At 55.3% G+C, this 13,434-nt stretch overlaps 1 protein-coding gene across 1 annotated transcript in view; it reads right to left on the bottom strand.

Annotated features, from left to right (window-relative positions):
- Positions 1–13,434, bottom strand: part of DIDO1 (death inducer-obliterator 1) — a 50,651-nt gene that overhangs the window by 2,344 nt on the left and 34,873 nt on the right. Inside the window, exons 8-16 of the mRNA XM_010836588.1 lie at positions 13,127–13,286; positions 12,622–12,738; positions 12,403–12,507; positions 12,034–12,169; positions 11,313–11,841; positions 10,606–10,759; positions 9,720–9,809; positions 8,822–9,017; positions 2–2,292 (exon numbers count right to left, since the gene is read on the bottom strand). Coding sequence (XP_010834890.1) covers positions 2–2,292; positions 8,822–9,017; positions 9,720–9,809; positions 10,606–10,759; positions 11,313–11,841; positions 12,034–12,169; positions 12,403–12,507; positions 12,622–12,738; positions 13,127–13,286 — 3,778 coding nt within the window. The remainder of the gene's footprint in view (position 1; positions 2,293–8,821; positions 9,018–9,719; positions 9,810–10,605; positions 10,760–11,312; positions 11,842–12,033; positions 12,170–12,402; positions 12,508–12,621; positions 12,739–13,126; positions 13,287–13,434) is intronic.

The raw sequence follows: 13,434 nt of genomic DNA, 5'->3' as shown, positions 1-13,434 counted from the left end.
CCATGCCCCTGGGTCCAGGCACGAAGCCAGGCGCTTGGCCTCTGGGGCCTTCAAACTGCCCAGGGTGTGGCCCCCTTGGGCCCACGAAGTGGCCGGGTGGGGGTCCTCGCTGACCTCCGAACTGAGAGGGAGGAGGGCCGCCTCGGGGTCCCTTAAACTGCGACAGCAGAGGCCTCCTCTGACCCCCAAACTGGAACGGTGTGGCACCCCGGCCTCCTGGGAATGGGGCCTGCTCAGGTCCCTCGCACTGGGCAGGGCCACCTGAGGCCTCGCCGTACAGGGCATCCGGGTACTCTCTCTTCTCCCCGTGTGCGTCCTTACGCTCTTCCAACAGAGGCGGCCCTGCTCCCCTGGGTCCTCCTAGGTGGGACGGGGAGGGGCCCCTGCCATCCCCATAGGGAGGTGGCCCATGTGGCCCTGAGAACAGGGAAGGGATGGGTCCCTTCGGAGGCCCGAATCTGGCCGGTGGAGGGCCTCCTCTTGGCCCATCGTTATTAGTGTTCTCTTCTGAGAATGGAGGGACTGGCCCCCGAGGAGCCGGGAAACTGGGGCCGTGAAGGCCCGACATCCCGAAAGCACGCGGTATAGGCTCCCTCTGGCCCTGAAACTGGGGTGGAGGTCCCCCTTTCTGTGCCAAGGCGGGGAACACACCAGCCCCCTCGCCTGGCCTGGGCTGGGGCTCTCTGTCTCCTTCAGTGTCAGTGGCCAGGGCGTCACTTTTCTCAGCAAACTGAGCATTTCTCGGGTCATCGTACTGGGAGGAGCCCATCGGGTTCTCCTGAGGTGCATACATGGGCCCTGAAAAACCAGGAGGGGGGAAGGCCTGGCCCTCACTCTGCGGAGGGTAGAGAGGCTGGAAGGAGGCGCCCGGTGGTGTGGGCAGTAGTACCTTCCGGGCAGGTCTGGCCACAGCATCCAGGCCGGCCATGCTCTCTGGCCCGAGGGTTTCTGAGGGCTCACGAGGGGGACCATCCTGTTTGGCCGGCAGTGGGGCCTCTTCACCCGGAGTCCATGGTGGAGGGGCCGACTCAGGTTCCTCCTGGGCCGGCAGCAGCCCTGGACTGGCGGAGACCCCTCCGGGTGCTTCTCTGGCCGGCGGGGCCCTCAGGGCAGCCTCGCTCTCATTGTTCTCCACGGCCAACCGCCGGGCCTGCCTGGGGTCCCGGCTCAGCCGTGCCTCGGCATTTGGGCCGGGGGCCTGGTTGGTGGCGGGGGCCGGAGCCGGCTTGACTGCAGCCTGCGGTTCCTGCGGGAACAGCTCGGCCTTGGGCAGTGTGGCCTTTGGAGGCGGTGACATGAGTGCGTCTGACACGGAGAAGTGGGCCATGGAGGCCCCAACGGCGGCCCGCTGCTGCCTGAGCGCCTCTTCCTGCTCCTCCACCTGTCGCTTCTGCTCCTCGATCTGCTTGTTGAGCTCTTCAATCATCTTCTGCTGCTCCACCAAGGAGGGGGCAGAGAGGCCAGGCCCGCCACGTGTGTCTACACACATTCTGTTGGGCAGGTCATCGATGGTCACTTTGGCTTCCTCTAAGATCGTCTCATCCTCGGGGTCGTAGGCTACCTCCTCCCGCTCAGCTGCCTCGGGGGCCTCTTCCGCGTCCTGGTGCCTGGTCCGGTCACTGGGCGGAGTGTCCAGGGCTCTCTCAGGACCGTACTCTTCCTCGGGGTCATACGGCCTATCGTCCTCCTCCTCCTCCAGGGCTCTGTCTTTGGAGAGCTGACCGAACTGCTGGACGATGGGATCCAGCAGGGGTGCTGCCGTCAGCCCCCCATCGGTCTTGGCTTTGGAGTCCTGGTGGGGAGCTGGGGCCGACTCCACAGGCTCTTTGGAGAGGGGGTCAAAGGACTTCTTCTTCCCAAAGAGAGTCTGCAGGATGTGTTCCAGGGGTGAGGCGGTCTTTGAAGTAGAAGAGACAGAGGAAGCAGCCGCTGGAGCTGCTGCCGCCGTCCCGGATGGTGCTGTGGCTCCTGGTTTGAGTGTCGACAGTATTTTCAACATGGAAGACGAGCCTGGCGCCCCAGGTGCTTCTGGAGGAGGGGGTGGGGGTGGGGGAGAGCCTGGGGGCGTGGTGCTGACAGCAGCGTCCCCTGGGCAGAGCTGGTATTTGGTGGGCCTCTTCTCCGGCGGCAGGGCAGCAGACACTTTGGGATGGACAGGCTCCACCTCGTCCTGTGTCAGCAGGCGAGCCCGCTTCTCCTCTGTCTTGTCTAGCTCGCCAGCGCCTGAGGGCCGTTTTGTTTTCTGACAGATCACTAACCCGAGGATTATGTTTGGACGCGGTGACTCGAGACCTAAAAAACAAGAGTTGTGAGAATGTGAGAATCAAAATCAGCCTTTGTCCTTGAGAGGTAAGCTTATTATGGGCAGGGAAGGGGAGGAGATTCTGTGGCAAGATAAAATCAAGTGTTGGGAGAGTTACTGCGACAGACGCATACTGCACCAGGACTGCACTGCACACTTGCCTGGCCTGACGCCCCACAACCCACGAACTGGGGGCCTGATTTACAGACACGTTCATCCCAGTGGCTGGAATCCTACAGGTTTCCAATTACACGCAATGCTGAGACAGAAGCACCCGCCCCAGACCGTTAACATACTGGGCATGAAGCCTGTGTGGACCACAATGTTTTCTAAAATTGAGCTCTGTTCTTTTATTTGTCTCTAACTACAAATCAGGAGGGTAGCACCCTCTTTCGACTCTAACTTATGAGCTGCAATATATAATTTATTTTATACTAATGTTAAAATTCAATTAGGGACCGATTCTACAACTCAATTACAATGATCAATACAGCACACAGCATTCCATTAAGTTCACCACTCACTTGTGTCAACAATTATAATTAACAGGAAAAATGATGCTGACTGAAAGGGCTAAAATAAACGTTCTTTCAGGTTTAGAAAGAAACTCAATGACCAGTAACTTATCAAGAGCTACCTAATGCTCAGGTCTTTGTCAACAGAGGACATGGGCCGTAAAGTGCACAGGTGTTCAGGACAGGGGCGGTGATGGACAGGCTACATGGAAAACATGCTGAGAATTTCAGAAAAAGCATAATTCTTAAAAATTACTATTTCTTCAGTAAGGCTGAATTGTAGTACTCTATATCAGAAATGCTACTGTTTCAGTAATGCCCCCCACCCCGACACTCATAATAAATCCAGAATACTGACAGGGGAACAGAAAAACCCAAGTCACAAATCAGTGATTTAGGAAGAAATGATAAACACAGGAGAAAAATTGTTTCCACAGCAGAAGATAGTTAAAATTAATCAAATTGTATAATTTCAATTTATGGATAAATCACCACTATTTATAGATATTCACGTATTTCCTATTTATTCACTAAGAAAATTCGGACTGCTTTTCCTATTCTGTGATCTTAAGTTGTTCACAAATCAGTTGTCTCTGGACATCATCACGTGGCTCCAAGCATTTCTGTCGCCCTTCCTAAATGCCAGCAGAGAGGGGCTGACGAGGAGAGCCAGGCCCACCAGAGTGAGCTGGGCCAGGCCAGCATCCACACGGGTAACCTCCACACGAAGCACCTCCAGCCCCTCCCCACATGGCTTCTGGGCCTCCTGTTCACAGAATGATGTTCATTGGCTGAGGGCCCATGAAGAACCCCACTAGTGAGAGGAGTGGCTTCCAGAATGTCCTCTGTCTGACCTGACACAGCTGTGGAGGGAGGAGCTGGACACAGGGGTCATGGGGACATGGGCACAGGAGGGCCAGGCCCACTGCACTGAGCATCGCATCCAAATAGCTCTGCTCAGATGTCAAAGGTAACCCATCAAGTTCACTTTCTAATCAAAATGAATTAACTTGGTATGCCTCTCACTCTAACAGCCTTCTACTGAGTATTCATAGCTCACAAAAACCCAGACTGGGGTAGTCAGTTGCTCAGCTGGCTCTCAAGGCCCTTCTGGGCTGACTGTCGCCGACAGTCCCAGAGCTGGCAGAACGGGTCCCCATGCTGAGCACAAGCTGGAGCCTCGGCGGCCCTGTGAGCAGCAGATTGATGTGCTTGGCAATGGCAGGCAGGGCGGGCAGGAGCCCTGGCCAGGGCCATCCTTTCAGGGCAGGACCCATGACGGTTCTCACCGCAGACAGGCTGTGCCACCTCTGAAGAGCTAGACCTCTGAAGGGCCAACACTAGGGCCTGCCTGGGGTGTGAACCAAGCTCGGGCCAGAGTGGCCGTGTGTGGACCGTAGTCACCACGTTAGCTCCGGGGTCAGCATGCTGTCCTCAGCCAGCACTGCTCCCACCATGGCTCTCACCAGCTCCAGATGCTTCCTAACCAACAAAGTGTACCTCAGACTCGGCAAGACACTTCAGACTCTGCCTTTGTGGTCACGGCCATCACACCTAAGGTTATGATGGAACTGCTTCACATTTACATTTGTTCTGAAAACACTAAGCTCCCTGGCATCCCCTGAGCAGGTCTGTGGTTAAACGCTTTCCGCTCTCAGCTACCCCATCTGCACACGCCTCATCAAGCTCCGGAGTTGGAGGAGTGTTAGTTTTGAACTTCCCTACCAATCTTCTCCAGGATCTTACATCTAAACTGGGTCGTCTCACAATGCACGCCCCTATCGGGAAGCAGTCAGATCTCATCCGACTCACACGATCAGCTTATGGAGCGTGAAGACATGAAATGTCACCAGCACCTCGGAAAGGACTTGCTCATGGGAGACCTACAACTCCTTGCACTACATGGGGCCTTGGCAGTGACCCTCATGGAGACAAGGGCATGTCCACTGCACCCGTTCTGCACTCTCACACATGGGTGTCTGGCAAGGCCGCCACTGGGGAGTTGGTGAGACAGTTGTCCCCAAAGACGTCCACTGGGGCCAATGTGGCCATGACCACTGCCGAGTGTGAGCCCTGGAGGAGAGGCACCCTGAGAAGAGTGTGCAGAGACAGGGGCTCCAGAGAGGGCATGGGGCACCCCTGGCCCCAGCAGCAGTGACCAGCCAGGGTGCTGATGTACCCACCTCCCTTTGAGGGTGGTTGTGAAGCTTATGAGAAAGTAGATGAGAAGTAGGTGTGGGGGACACTGAACTACTGATTCCAGACAAGGGGTGTTGACCAGACTGAGCACCAGGATGTTGGTACCCCCACTCGACTCTCCAAACTGTGAGAGCAAACGGTCCACAATGTTCCAAGGGGGTGAAACAAGTCTTTCAGCTGCACATAGCCCCAGGTTCACACTGGGAGGGCCAGTCCCAGACTGCCCATACAGACAGAAGTGGACTCACTGAAAAGGTGTGTGATTATTTCCTGAGCCAAGGTCCAAACAGGGGCCTATGTCTGGGTGTGTCAGCAACAGGGTGGCCAGGGAAGTGATGAGAAGCAGCAACCCCCTCCCCGGGGTGGGGGGTGCCCCCAGATACCTCAGATGTGGCACTTGGAGAGTGAGGTTTAGCTTTAATCAATAAACCAGCAGACAGCAGCCTCCTTAACCACATCATCATGATGCTCCCACCCCTAAGTCTACCTGGCATGCTCCACTATTCATTATTTAAAGTGAAAACCTTCTTATGGCCTGAGTCTGACAAGACAAAATGTTCACACCTGCAGGAACAGAAATTGTGTTGGTGTTAACAGCTACCGCCCTTAGTGTTTGGGTGGAGAAGCCCTGCCTGACCCCACACGCTCACTCCCCAGCAGACCTCCCATGCTGGGTCCCTAAGACCTGTGGTCCCAGTGAGCAGAGTGCTGTCCGTCCGCGACCAGGAGCCCGTGCAGTGCCGCCCGCACAGCCAGAAGCTCGCGGGGTCGGCGTAGGCAAAGCAGGCAGATAGTCCTCAGTCACGGTGCACCTAGACAGGGACCAAGGCCTAGCAGACGGTTCAAACTCAGACAAACAATGACCAGTTTCCATGAAATATTTTTTATTGGTTTCAAAGGAGAGAGAAACACATTCCTCATGGCATGACTGTGACTCTGATAACGGTATCTCCGCACGGTTTCGGAAGCGCACAACTAGGCGTGCACGCACACACACAAGCAGACACTCAAGACATGCTTACCTGACAACACTGTAAGTCGTGGGCACTTTCAGCTAACTCAGGAGACAATTAGGAGTGAAGACAGAAAACACCATGGATTGACCCCATCTGCTAAGAAAGCGGCCTTCTCCTTGCCACACCTTAGAAGGTATGACCCTGTCCTCTGCTCAGTGCGGCTGGGGAGCCCTGGCTGAGACCCCGCGTCCCAGCAGTGGAGCCTTGTCCCAACATGAGGGGCAGCAAGCTGGGCCATGAGTACTGTCGGCTGGGTCAGAGGGACGCAGGCCTCCCAGGTGTCCCCCGAAATAACACTCGGGGCGGCGTGTGACATGACGACGGCCTGGCCTCTCTGAGACAAGTCTGAGAGCACACAGGACAGAAGGTCCTGGAGGTAGAGCAGGCTCAGGGTGTGCTTGGACGCCATGCAGGTGGCTGGGCTGTGGGCTCTGCGTGGAGACCCCTCCAGGTCCACCATCCCCACAGTGCAGGGTGGAGAGGACGCTGAGAGCAGGCAGAAGGTGCAGGCCTCCCCAGTTCTGGACACGGGTTCAAAGCCTTGTCTCCACCTGCTTCTTGGGTGTGAGCCACACAGTGAAAACCCACTGGCTCCTAAGTTCAGTGGTGAGGGTCACCGGTAACTTTTTCCAGAGACCAAGTCATGCTGAGTGGGTCACTCTCCACCTACAGCTCCGGCAGCCGGCCTGCGGGCTGCTCAAAGCTCTGTGCCCCAGTGAGGCCTCAGGACAGAGGCAGGGCCGGGGCAGACCCTGGCTCCACACTCCCCAGTCTGGTGACCTCAGGCAGCAACACCCCCAGGTAGTGCGGGTGCTCAGCTGGGCTGGCTGCTTTGAGGGACATGACGCCCCTCAGGCTAGGCCTGTGCCATCAACATGGTGCAGAGACAGCAGAGCACCCTACCCACCTGGCAGACACTGCACACGCCACGAGCCTGGGACCTGCCTGCGAGCACTTGCACCGCATCATGATTTAAGTGTGTGAAGTGGCTCAGGGAGGAGTGTGGCCGACGTGCAAGTGGACAGAAGACACACAGATACCATTGTCAGATGAACATCCCAGGAGAATTAAAAACACATATACCAAGTTAAACAAGCTCAGACTTAGAAGCCCTTCAATCAAGAAGTCTTGAAACGTCTTCTCTCTACTGTGGGTGAAAATCTGCCACAGGAGCTGTGGGGCGCTCCTTCAGGAGTCTCAGCCTCGGGAATGTGGGGGTAGGAGTGATGTCCTCCCTGTTAGTCACCCATGTGGTCACTTGGCGGTTAAGGCAAGCACTCCCACCCAGCCCTCCTTATGGCCGTGTCACCCGGAATGCCCAGCACGGCAGTGTCAGCTCCTGTCTGGGCTTCACTGGGGAAGTCTCCTTGGTGGCCCCCCGGCCACTCCCTCCCTACTGCATCCCCACGCCTGACTCATCCACCTCTGCTCTCCCGGGGACTGTCCCGTGGCCCCAAGCCTGGCTAGTCCCTGGCTCATGTGACAAGATACTCTGGGACGGAGCCATGGAGTCTGCAGGTAGAGCTACAAGAGGGGCTCCGACAAGGCTGGAATGGTCTCCCTGCCCCACTGGACAAGCACTCAGTGTATGCCTATCCCTGTCTATGCTTGCACTAGGCCCCATAAAGGCCACCGCCCTCAGGACTGACCAGGGGCTCCTCACGGTGTCGGGTAGTTGGCTTCACGACCGTCACTGCAGCATCTGGAACACGGTGTCCGGGGACTGGCCAGAGCCTCGGGAGCTGCCTGCCAAGAACTTTGGCCACAGCCCTCCCTGCCACCCATCAGGCAGCTCCACTTTAGCACAAGGAAGGCCAACGGCCCCCCAAAGCACTTGGCTTCTGACACGTGTTTGGCATTGAGACAGTCTGTGTGTAGTTCTAAGAGCACAAACCAGTGGTTGTGGGGGCTGACAGGACTCTGGGGGCACAGCTGCAGAGTCCACCAGGGGTGAGCGGCCCTGCAGGGGCCCAGACAGCACAGGTGGACGCAGGTGTGCATGTGGCTGTGGCAGGAGCATGGCCATGGACACGGAGATGCCAGGTGCAGGGGGCCCCTAAAGATGCCAGGTGCAGCCACAACCCCTGAAGTAAAGTACTTCAAGAGCCCTGAACACGTGGTGGACTCGGCATCTCTGAGGGGCTATCAGTCTTGGGGGCTTCATGGCCAAGGGGATGCTCCCACGGGGGCATCTTTCTGTGAAACTTAAGTCACATCAACCTCTCAGGGTTTAGAGAGCCCTCAGAGACCACATCCCCCTTGGAACCACCTTGGCCCCTCCACAAGAAATCAGTGTGTAAGTCACGCTTTCACGCAGAACTCTGTTAGGAAGGAGCAAGCAGAAAGAGGCCCACTGAAGGTAAAACTCAAGCAGCAGGTTTCAAAGTGCCTATTTCTAGAGCCATTTCCTATTTCACTGCCATTTCTTGCAACTCCTTGAAATGAATCTCCAAGACAAGGGGGAACAGCCCGGCTGACGTCCGGAGGAAGGCAGGACCAAAAGGCCAGACCTCGGCCCACCCTGCTCTGCCCCTGCTCCTGCACGTCAACACCTGCTTACCTGGGGCCAGGCAGGCTCTAGGTGGACACTGCAGGCTTGGCCCTCTGCACAAAACTCTTTAAGACAATTTACGCCTTGACAGGGTACCTCCAGTGCCCCCTCCTCTATCCTGGAAGTTCTGCAGCCCAAGCTGCTTCAGCTCTGCTCCAAGTTCCGCTGCCGAGGCAGGTCTAGGGGAGGCTTGGCGTCGGCGGGAGGGGATGTTTGGGGTCTGAAGGCTGGTGCTTACCTGGCCCCTCAAAGGGCAGCAGTTTGGAGGGGATGGGGTCAGTGGCGCTGAGTGGGATCAGGTAGAGGTCCTTGACGTGCCGGCTGTTGTTGGCCACAACGCCGAAGCGGTCGCGGCTGCTGAAGTAGGAGTAGAGTGAGATGTAGGCCACCTCCTCTTCCTCGGTCGCGGGGTGGAAGCGGATCAGACAGAGCTCCTGGACAGACAGGACGGGAGCATGGGTCTATAGCTGCTCGGAAAAACTGCTGAGCCTTAGGAGCAGCTGCGAGGGAAGCAGTGCCCAGTCCTGCTGCCCAACACGTGAGAAAAACAGGGCGGTGAAGGAGCACAGGCCCGAGACTCAAGACTGCTGGATTCCATCTTGGTCTCGGAGGAGCCTCTTTAAAATTATTTCTATTTATAGTCCCAGGGGGATCTCGACACAGATCTCACCTCATGGGGTTTTTGAACCAAAGGGTTCATCTGCGTGTAGGGCCAGTATCTGACACAGAGCTAAGAAACCACGAAGCGTGTGATGAGTTGTCTGCAGCTCTGAAACCCAAGGGCTGAACTGGACCAGGGTCATCACCCTCTGTGACCTCAACAAATCCAGAGCCCCTCCACCAAAGAGCAGCACACATGCAGATTCATAGCTGAGTCCACATCTCTGCTGGCCCCCCACCGCTGCCCACTCCAGCAGCTCAACAGTAAGGAAGCAAAGCACCCATGTTTCTGACCGACTCAGCTGCACACACATCACAAAGCTTCCACCGCCATGCTCCCCAAACACCCTCACAGGGCGGCCAGCTGTCAGCTGGATTTGAAACATTCACCTGGAAACATCTCACAAACTGAGACATTTCAAGTACTAACAAACCCCTCCTTTCTCGGGCACAGCGACCAGGCTGCAGGCAGGTACCTTGGACACTGAGGATTTGAGCTTGCCGATGTAATCCCAAACGGTCTTTGGAGCAATCCTCCCGCCAATGTGAATCGTGTCGGGCAGGTCCTAAACGGAACAGACTCTGAGTAAGTGGCCAGTAAAACCCTGGTGGTCACAGAGAGACCCCAGACACCAGATTCACAAGAAAACCACAACTATTCCAAACAAAGTAGCGATTACACAGTCAAACGCTGCTCAGTTAACTAACATCCAGGATCATGAATGACCAACCCCAAGGATGGTACAAGGACAACCGTCTACTAACTAGGGTGACAGCAAAGCATTTTAACGTTCTCTTTTAAGAACAAACAGCAACAATCAGGTGTGATTCAGAAGTGCCTGAGCACTCTTGGCTGAGTCTAAAATGCTAGTGCTGTTTCATTAATTTTGAAAAACAATGGTGCTGTGTGTGTGCCCCTGCACACATGCGGCTGGGCACACATACACCCACCCGGGTCCTGTACAAGCTCCAGTGGAGCAGAGGGAGGAGGAAGAGGAGCTTCAGCTTTTTCAGGGAAGATGAAGGGTCTGGATTCCCACCACTGTGTGAACTGCATAATCTCAGACTCAGCCCAGTACAAACAGCCCCTATTTTGCCTCTAGAGGAGCTTGTGCATCCAGACACTCAAGAGGAAGACGGTCACACTTCTGACTCCAGTGCATGATCAGAGTGCCTTGGAAAACAGGTATGCTCACGCCTGTGCACACACACGCATGCACGCACACACACACACACATACACACTTCTCTCTTGGTTCACATCTGACTCCAGTGCGGGATCAGAGTTCCTTGAAAAACAGGTGTGTACATGCGTGTGTGCGCACACACACACTCTCACACTTCTCTCTCTCTCGGTTCTAACCTCACTGAGATAATCAAAACATCCAGAGACAGGATACGCCTTAGTGACAAACTTGGCTACACTTTGCATGTTAATAAATCCTTTCCAAATGGTGCTGAGTCGAGACAAGAAGAGGGTTGTATCTCCTTCAGGAGGGGACCGGGACTCTGAGATGCTGCAAAACAAAACCACAGAAAGTAAGTGAACCTTCTCTCTCTGCCCAAAGAATTGCCAGTATTTACTTAAATTGTGTGAGAGTCATGTCTGACTCTTTGCAACCTCTTTGCAATCCACAGAGGATTACCTGTCAGGCTCCTCTGTCCATGGGATTTTCCAGGTAAGAATACTGGAGTGGGTTGCCATTTCCTTCTCCAGGGGATCTACCCCACCCAGGTATCGAACCCAAGTCTCCTGCATTGCAGCAGACTCTTTACTGTCTGAGCCACCAGGGAAGCCAGACTCTTACCATCTGAGACACCAAATATATTTTGTCAAAGAAATATATACTGTATAGGCAACAAAAGCAGATGGCTCTAAATTTAGTTTTTAAGATCTATATCTCTAAGAGGATAACCAGTCACCCTAAAACCGAAGCTTTAAAAAATGCCTTTTTATGAAACAGAAAACTGAAGAGAGCTGCATTTCTGGGTGGATTTCAGAGCTGAATGACTGAATCACTCATCACTGCTCTCCCTGTTCACTGGAAAGGAAGGACGCAGAGGCTGCACCTGATGCTTGGGGACGGCGGCACGGACAGGAGGTATCTGGGCTCGGGGGACGCGGACGGCTTGGCCAGGATGGACTTGGGCACCGTCACGGAGGGTGGCACTGGCTTTGGTACATCTTGTCGGGGCTCTGCTGGGGTGGTGCCCTCCAGGTGGGTTGCTGCAGAAGCTGTGACCGTGCTCGGCCCGCCCAGTGCAGTCCTGGGGTCCCGGCCGGACATCGTGACCATGGTGAGCACACTGCCACCACCAGGGGTGGGGCAGGGCAGACCTTCCAGGGCTGGGGGCTCAGGCTGGTTGTCCTCCAGAGGCACTGGGAGGTACTTCCCCTCCAAGTGAGTGTGAGCTGCACTTTCCAGGTCTGGCTCTGAGGCATTTTCAGGCGGGGTTTCGGGTGCCGCGTCATCTGCCTCGCTGAGAACTGGCTCAGGTGGGGGGCTGTCACGCTTGGACTTGGACTCCTCCTTCTTGACAGAAGCTGATAACTTCTGTTTTTTCGGAGCTGGTTCATCTTCCGAGGATGGAACCTGACCTGGAGAACAAGAGGAAGGCCTGCGTGAGAAATCCCACATGGTGGAGGACGAAGCCTGCCCGTGAGCAGATGGACGACCCCAGCTTTAAGAAGTGGCACTCTGAAGGCAGGGCGTACTCCAGCTCCTGACTATCTGACTTGGCTTGAGCCCAAGGTCAGGAAGAGGCCTCCAGTGTCCCCAGGCCTGCTCACCCGTGCAGATCTTGCAGTTCAGGTCAAAGAGGTGCGCCCGGTGCTGGCTGGTCGTGTCCTGCAGCATGCTGCTGAAGACACCCGGCAGCGGCGCTGCACTCCGCTCGGGGGCCGCCCGCACCGACTCTTGCTGTTCCTAACACACATCAAGTGGCAGAGGGGTCACTTCTTTTCCAACCCATCCCCAAATGAACAGCACCATGAGAAAGCACCCCACATGACTAAGGATCACTGAAGAAAGAGAACAGGACCACTGGACACAAGAACTTGAGGAGCAGTAGAACTCCACACACTTGCTTAAGGTCAGTGTCCTCCCAATAACTCAAACACCCAGCGATATCTGGAAGCCCCAAAGGTGCAGGTGCTCACGTCAGAGTCTGACACTGGTGGAGAGTCTTCCATGTCGGGAACAGCTTCCTGTTTAATGGCAGGCTTCTTAGTCTCATTGTGCAATTTCGTTCTGGACTCCATCACCTAAAATGAGAAAGACATAAAGCCTTAGCCCTTCTTCCCCAAGAGGACTCACCTGCACCAAAAGGCTATTAGTTCACTTCTGGGCCTCCAGCCACCGCTTCTGCCAGTACTCACAGGCTTTGTCGTTCGCTCTCTCCACACAGAGAGCTCTTTGGAGACCAATTCTTCTGGTTTCATTCTCACCAGTTTTGCCAATGAGATTTCTTCACGCAGAACTCGATGGAAAAGTCCCTATAAACAAACAGGTCTCATTCATGCCTTTAAAACCTCTGCAGGTCTGATTCTAAGAAGAAACGATGTGGAGACCACAGCAAGGTTAAGTTCCTTCCCCGAGGCCAGTTGAGGGCCCAGACAACAGGGGCCCCGAGGTGGGCAGCTGATTTGATGGCCTGCTGCACCAACCCTGCTAGAGATCACCTCACAGAAAACAGTCGACTGAAGAAGGTACGGAGTTAAGAGGTAGCGCAGGCAGGCAGGAGCCTGGCCAGGCAAGTGCCTGGCCCCATGAGGACAGTGCACAGCACTCACGCACAGCCACTGCAGGGACCGAGTGTCCTGACCACAGGCCTGGGGCAGCACCTGGCCAGGGCTGTCCCACTCCTAAGGGTCTGGCACACACCTGGTTTTTAGGGTCCTTGAGGTTGAACATGAGGCTGCGGTACTTGCTCTTGTACCGATTGTCCGTGACTCGGAACAAGTTAAACATCTCCTTCTCGATGAGCAGTGCGATTTTCCCTACTTCATTTTCTGTCATAATTAAGTCATCACTGTCATTGACCCTAGAAGGAATGAAAAAAGCCCCACATCAACTGCTGCACTTACAAGTGACTTTATTTTCTGGGCTGTGCCATGTGCCATGTGGGATCTTAGTTTACCGATCGGGGATTGAACCCAAACTCCTCTGAGGAAGCGAGGAGTCTTAACCAC

This window comes from Bison bison, unplaced genomic scaffold, assembly GCF_000754665.1.
Source record: "Bison bison bison isolate TAMUID 2011002044 unplaced genomic scaffold, Bison_UMD1.0 scf7180017864063, whole genome shotgun sequence".
Taxonomy (NCBI): Eukaryota; Metazoa; Chordata; class Mammalia; order Artiodactyla; family Bovidae; genus Bison; species Bison bison.
Note: the sequence above shows the minus strand (reverse complement) of the source record. Positions and strands in the feature narration are given on the sequence as shown.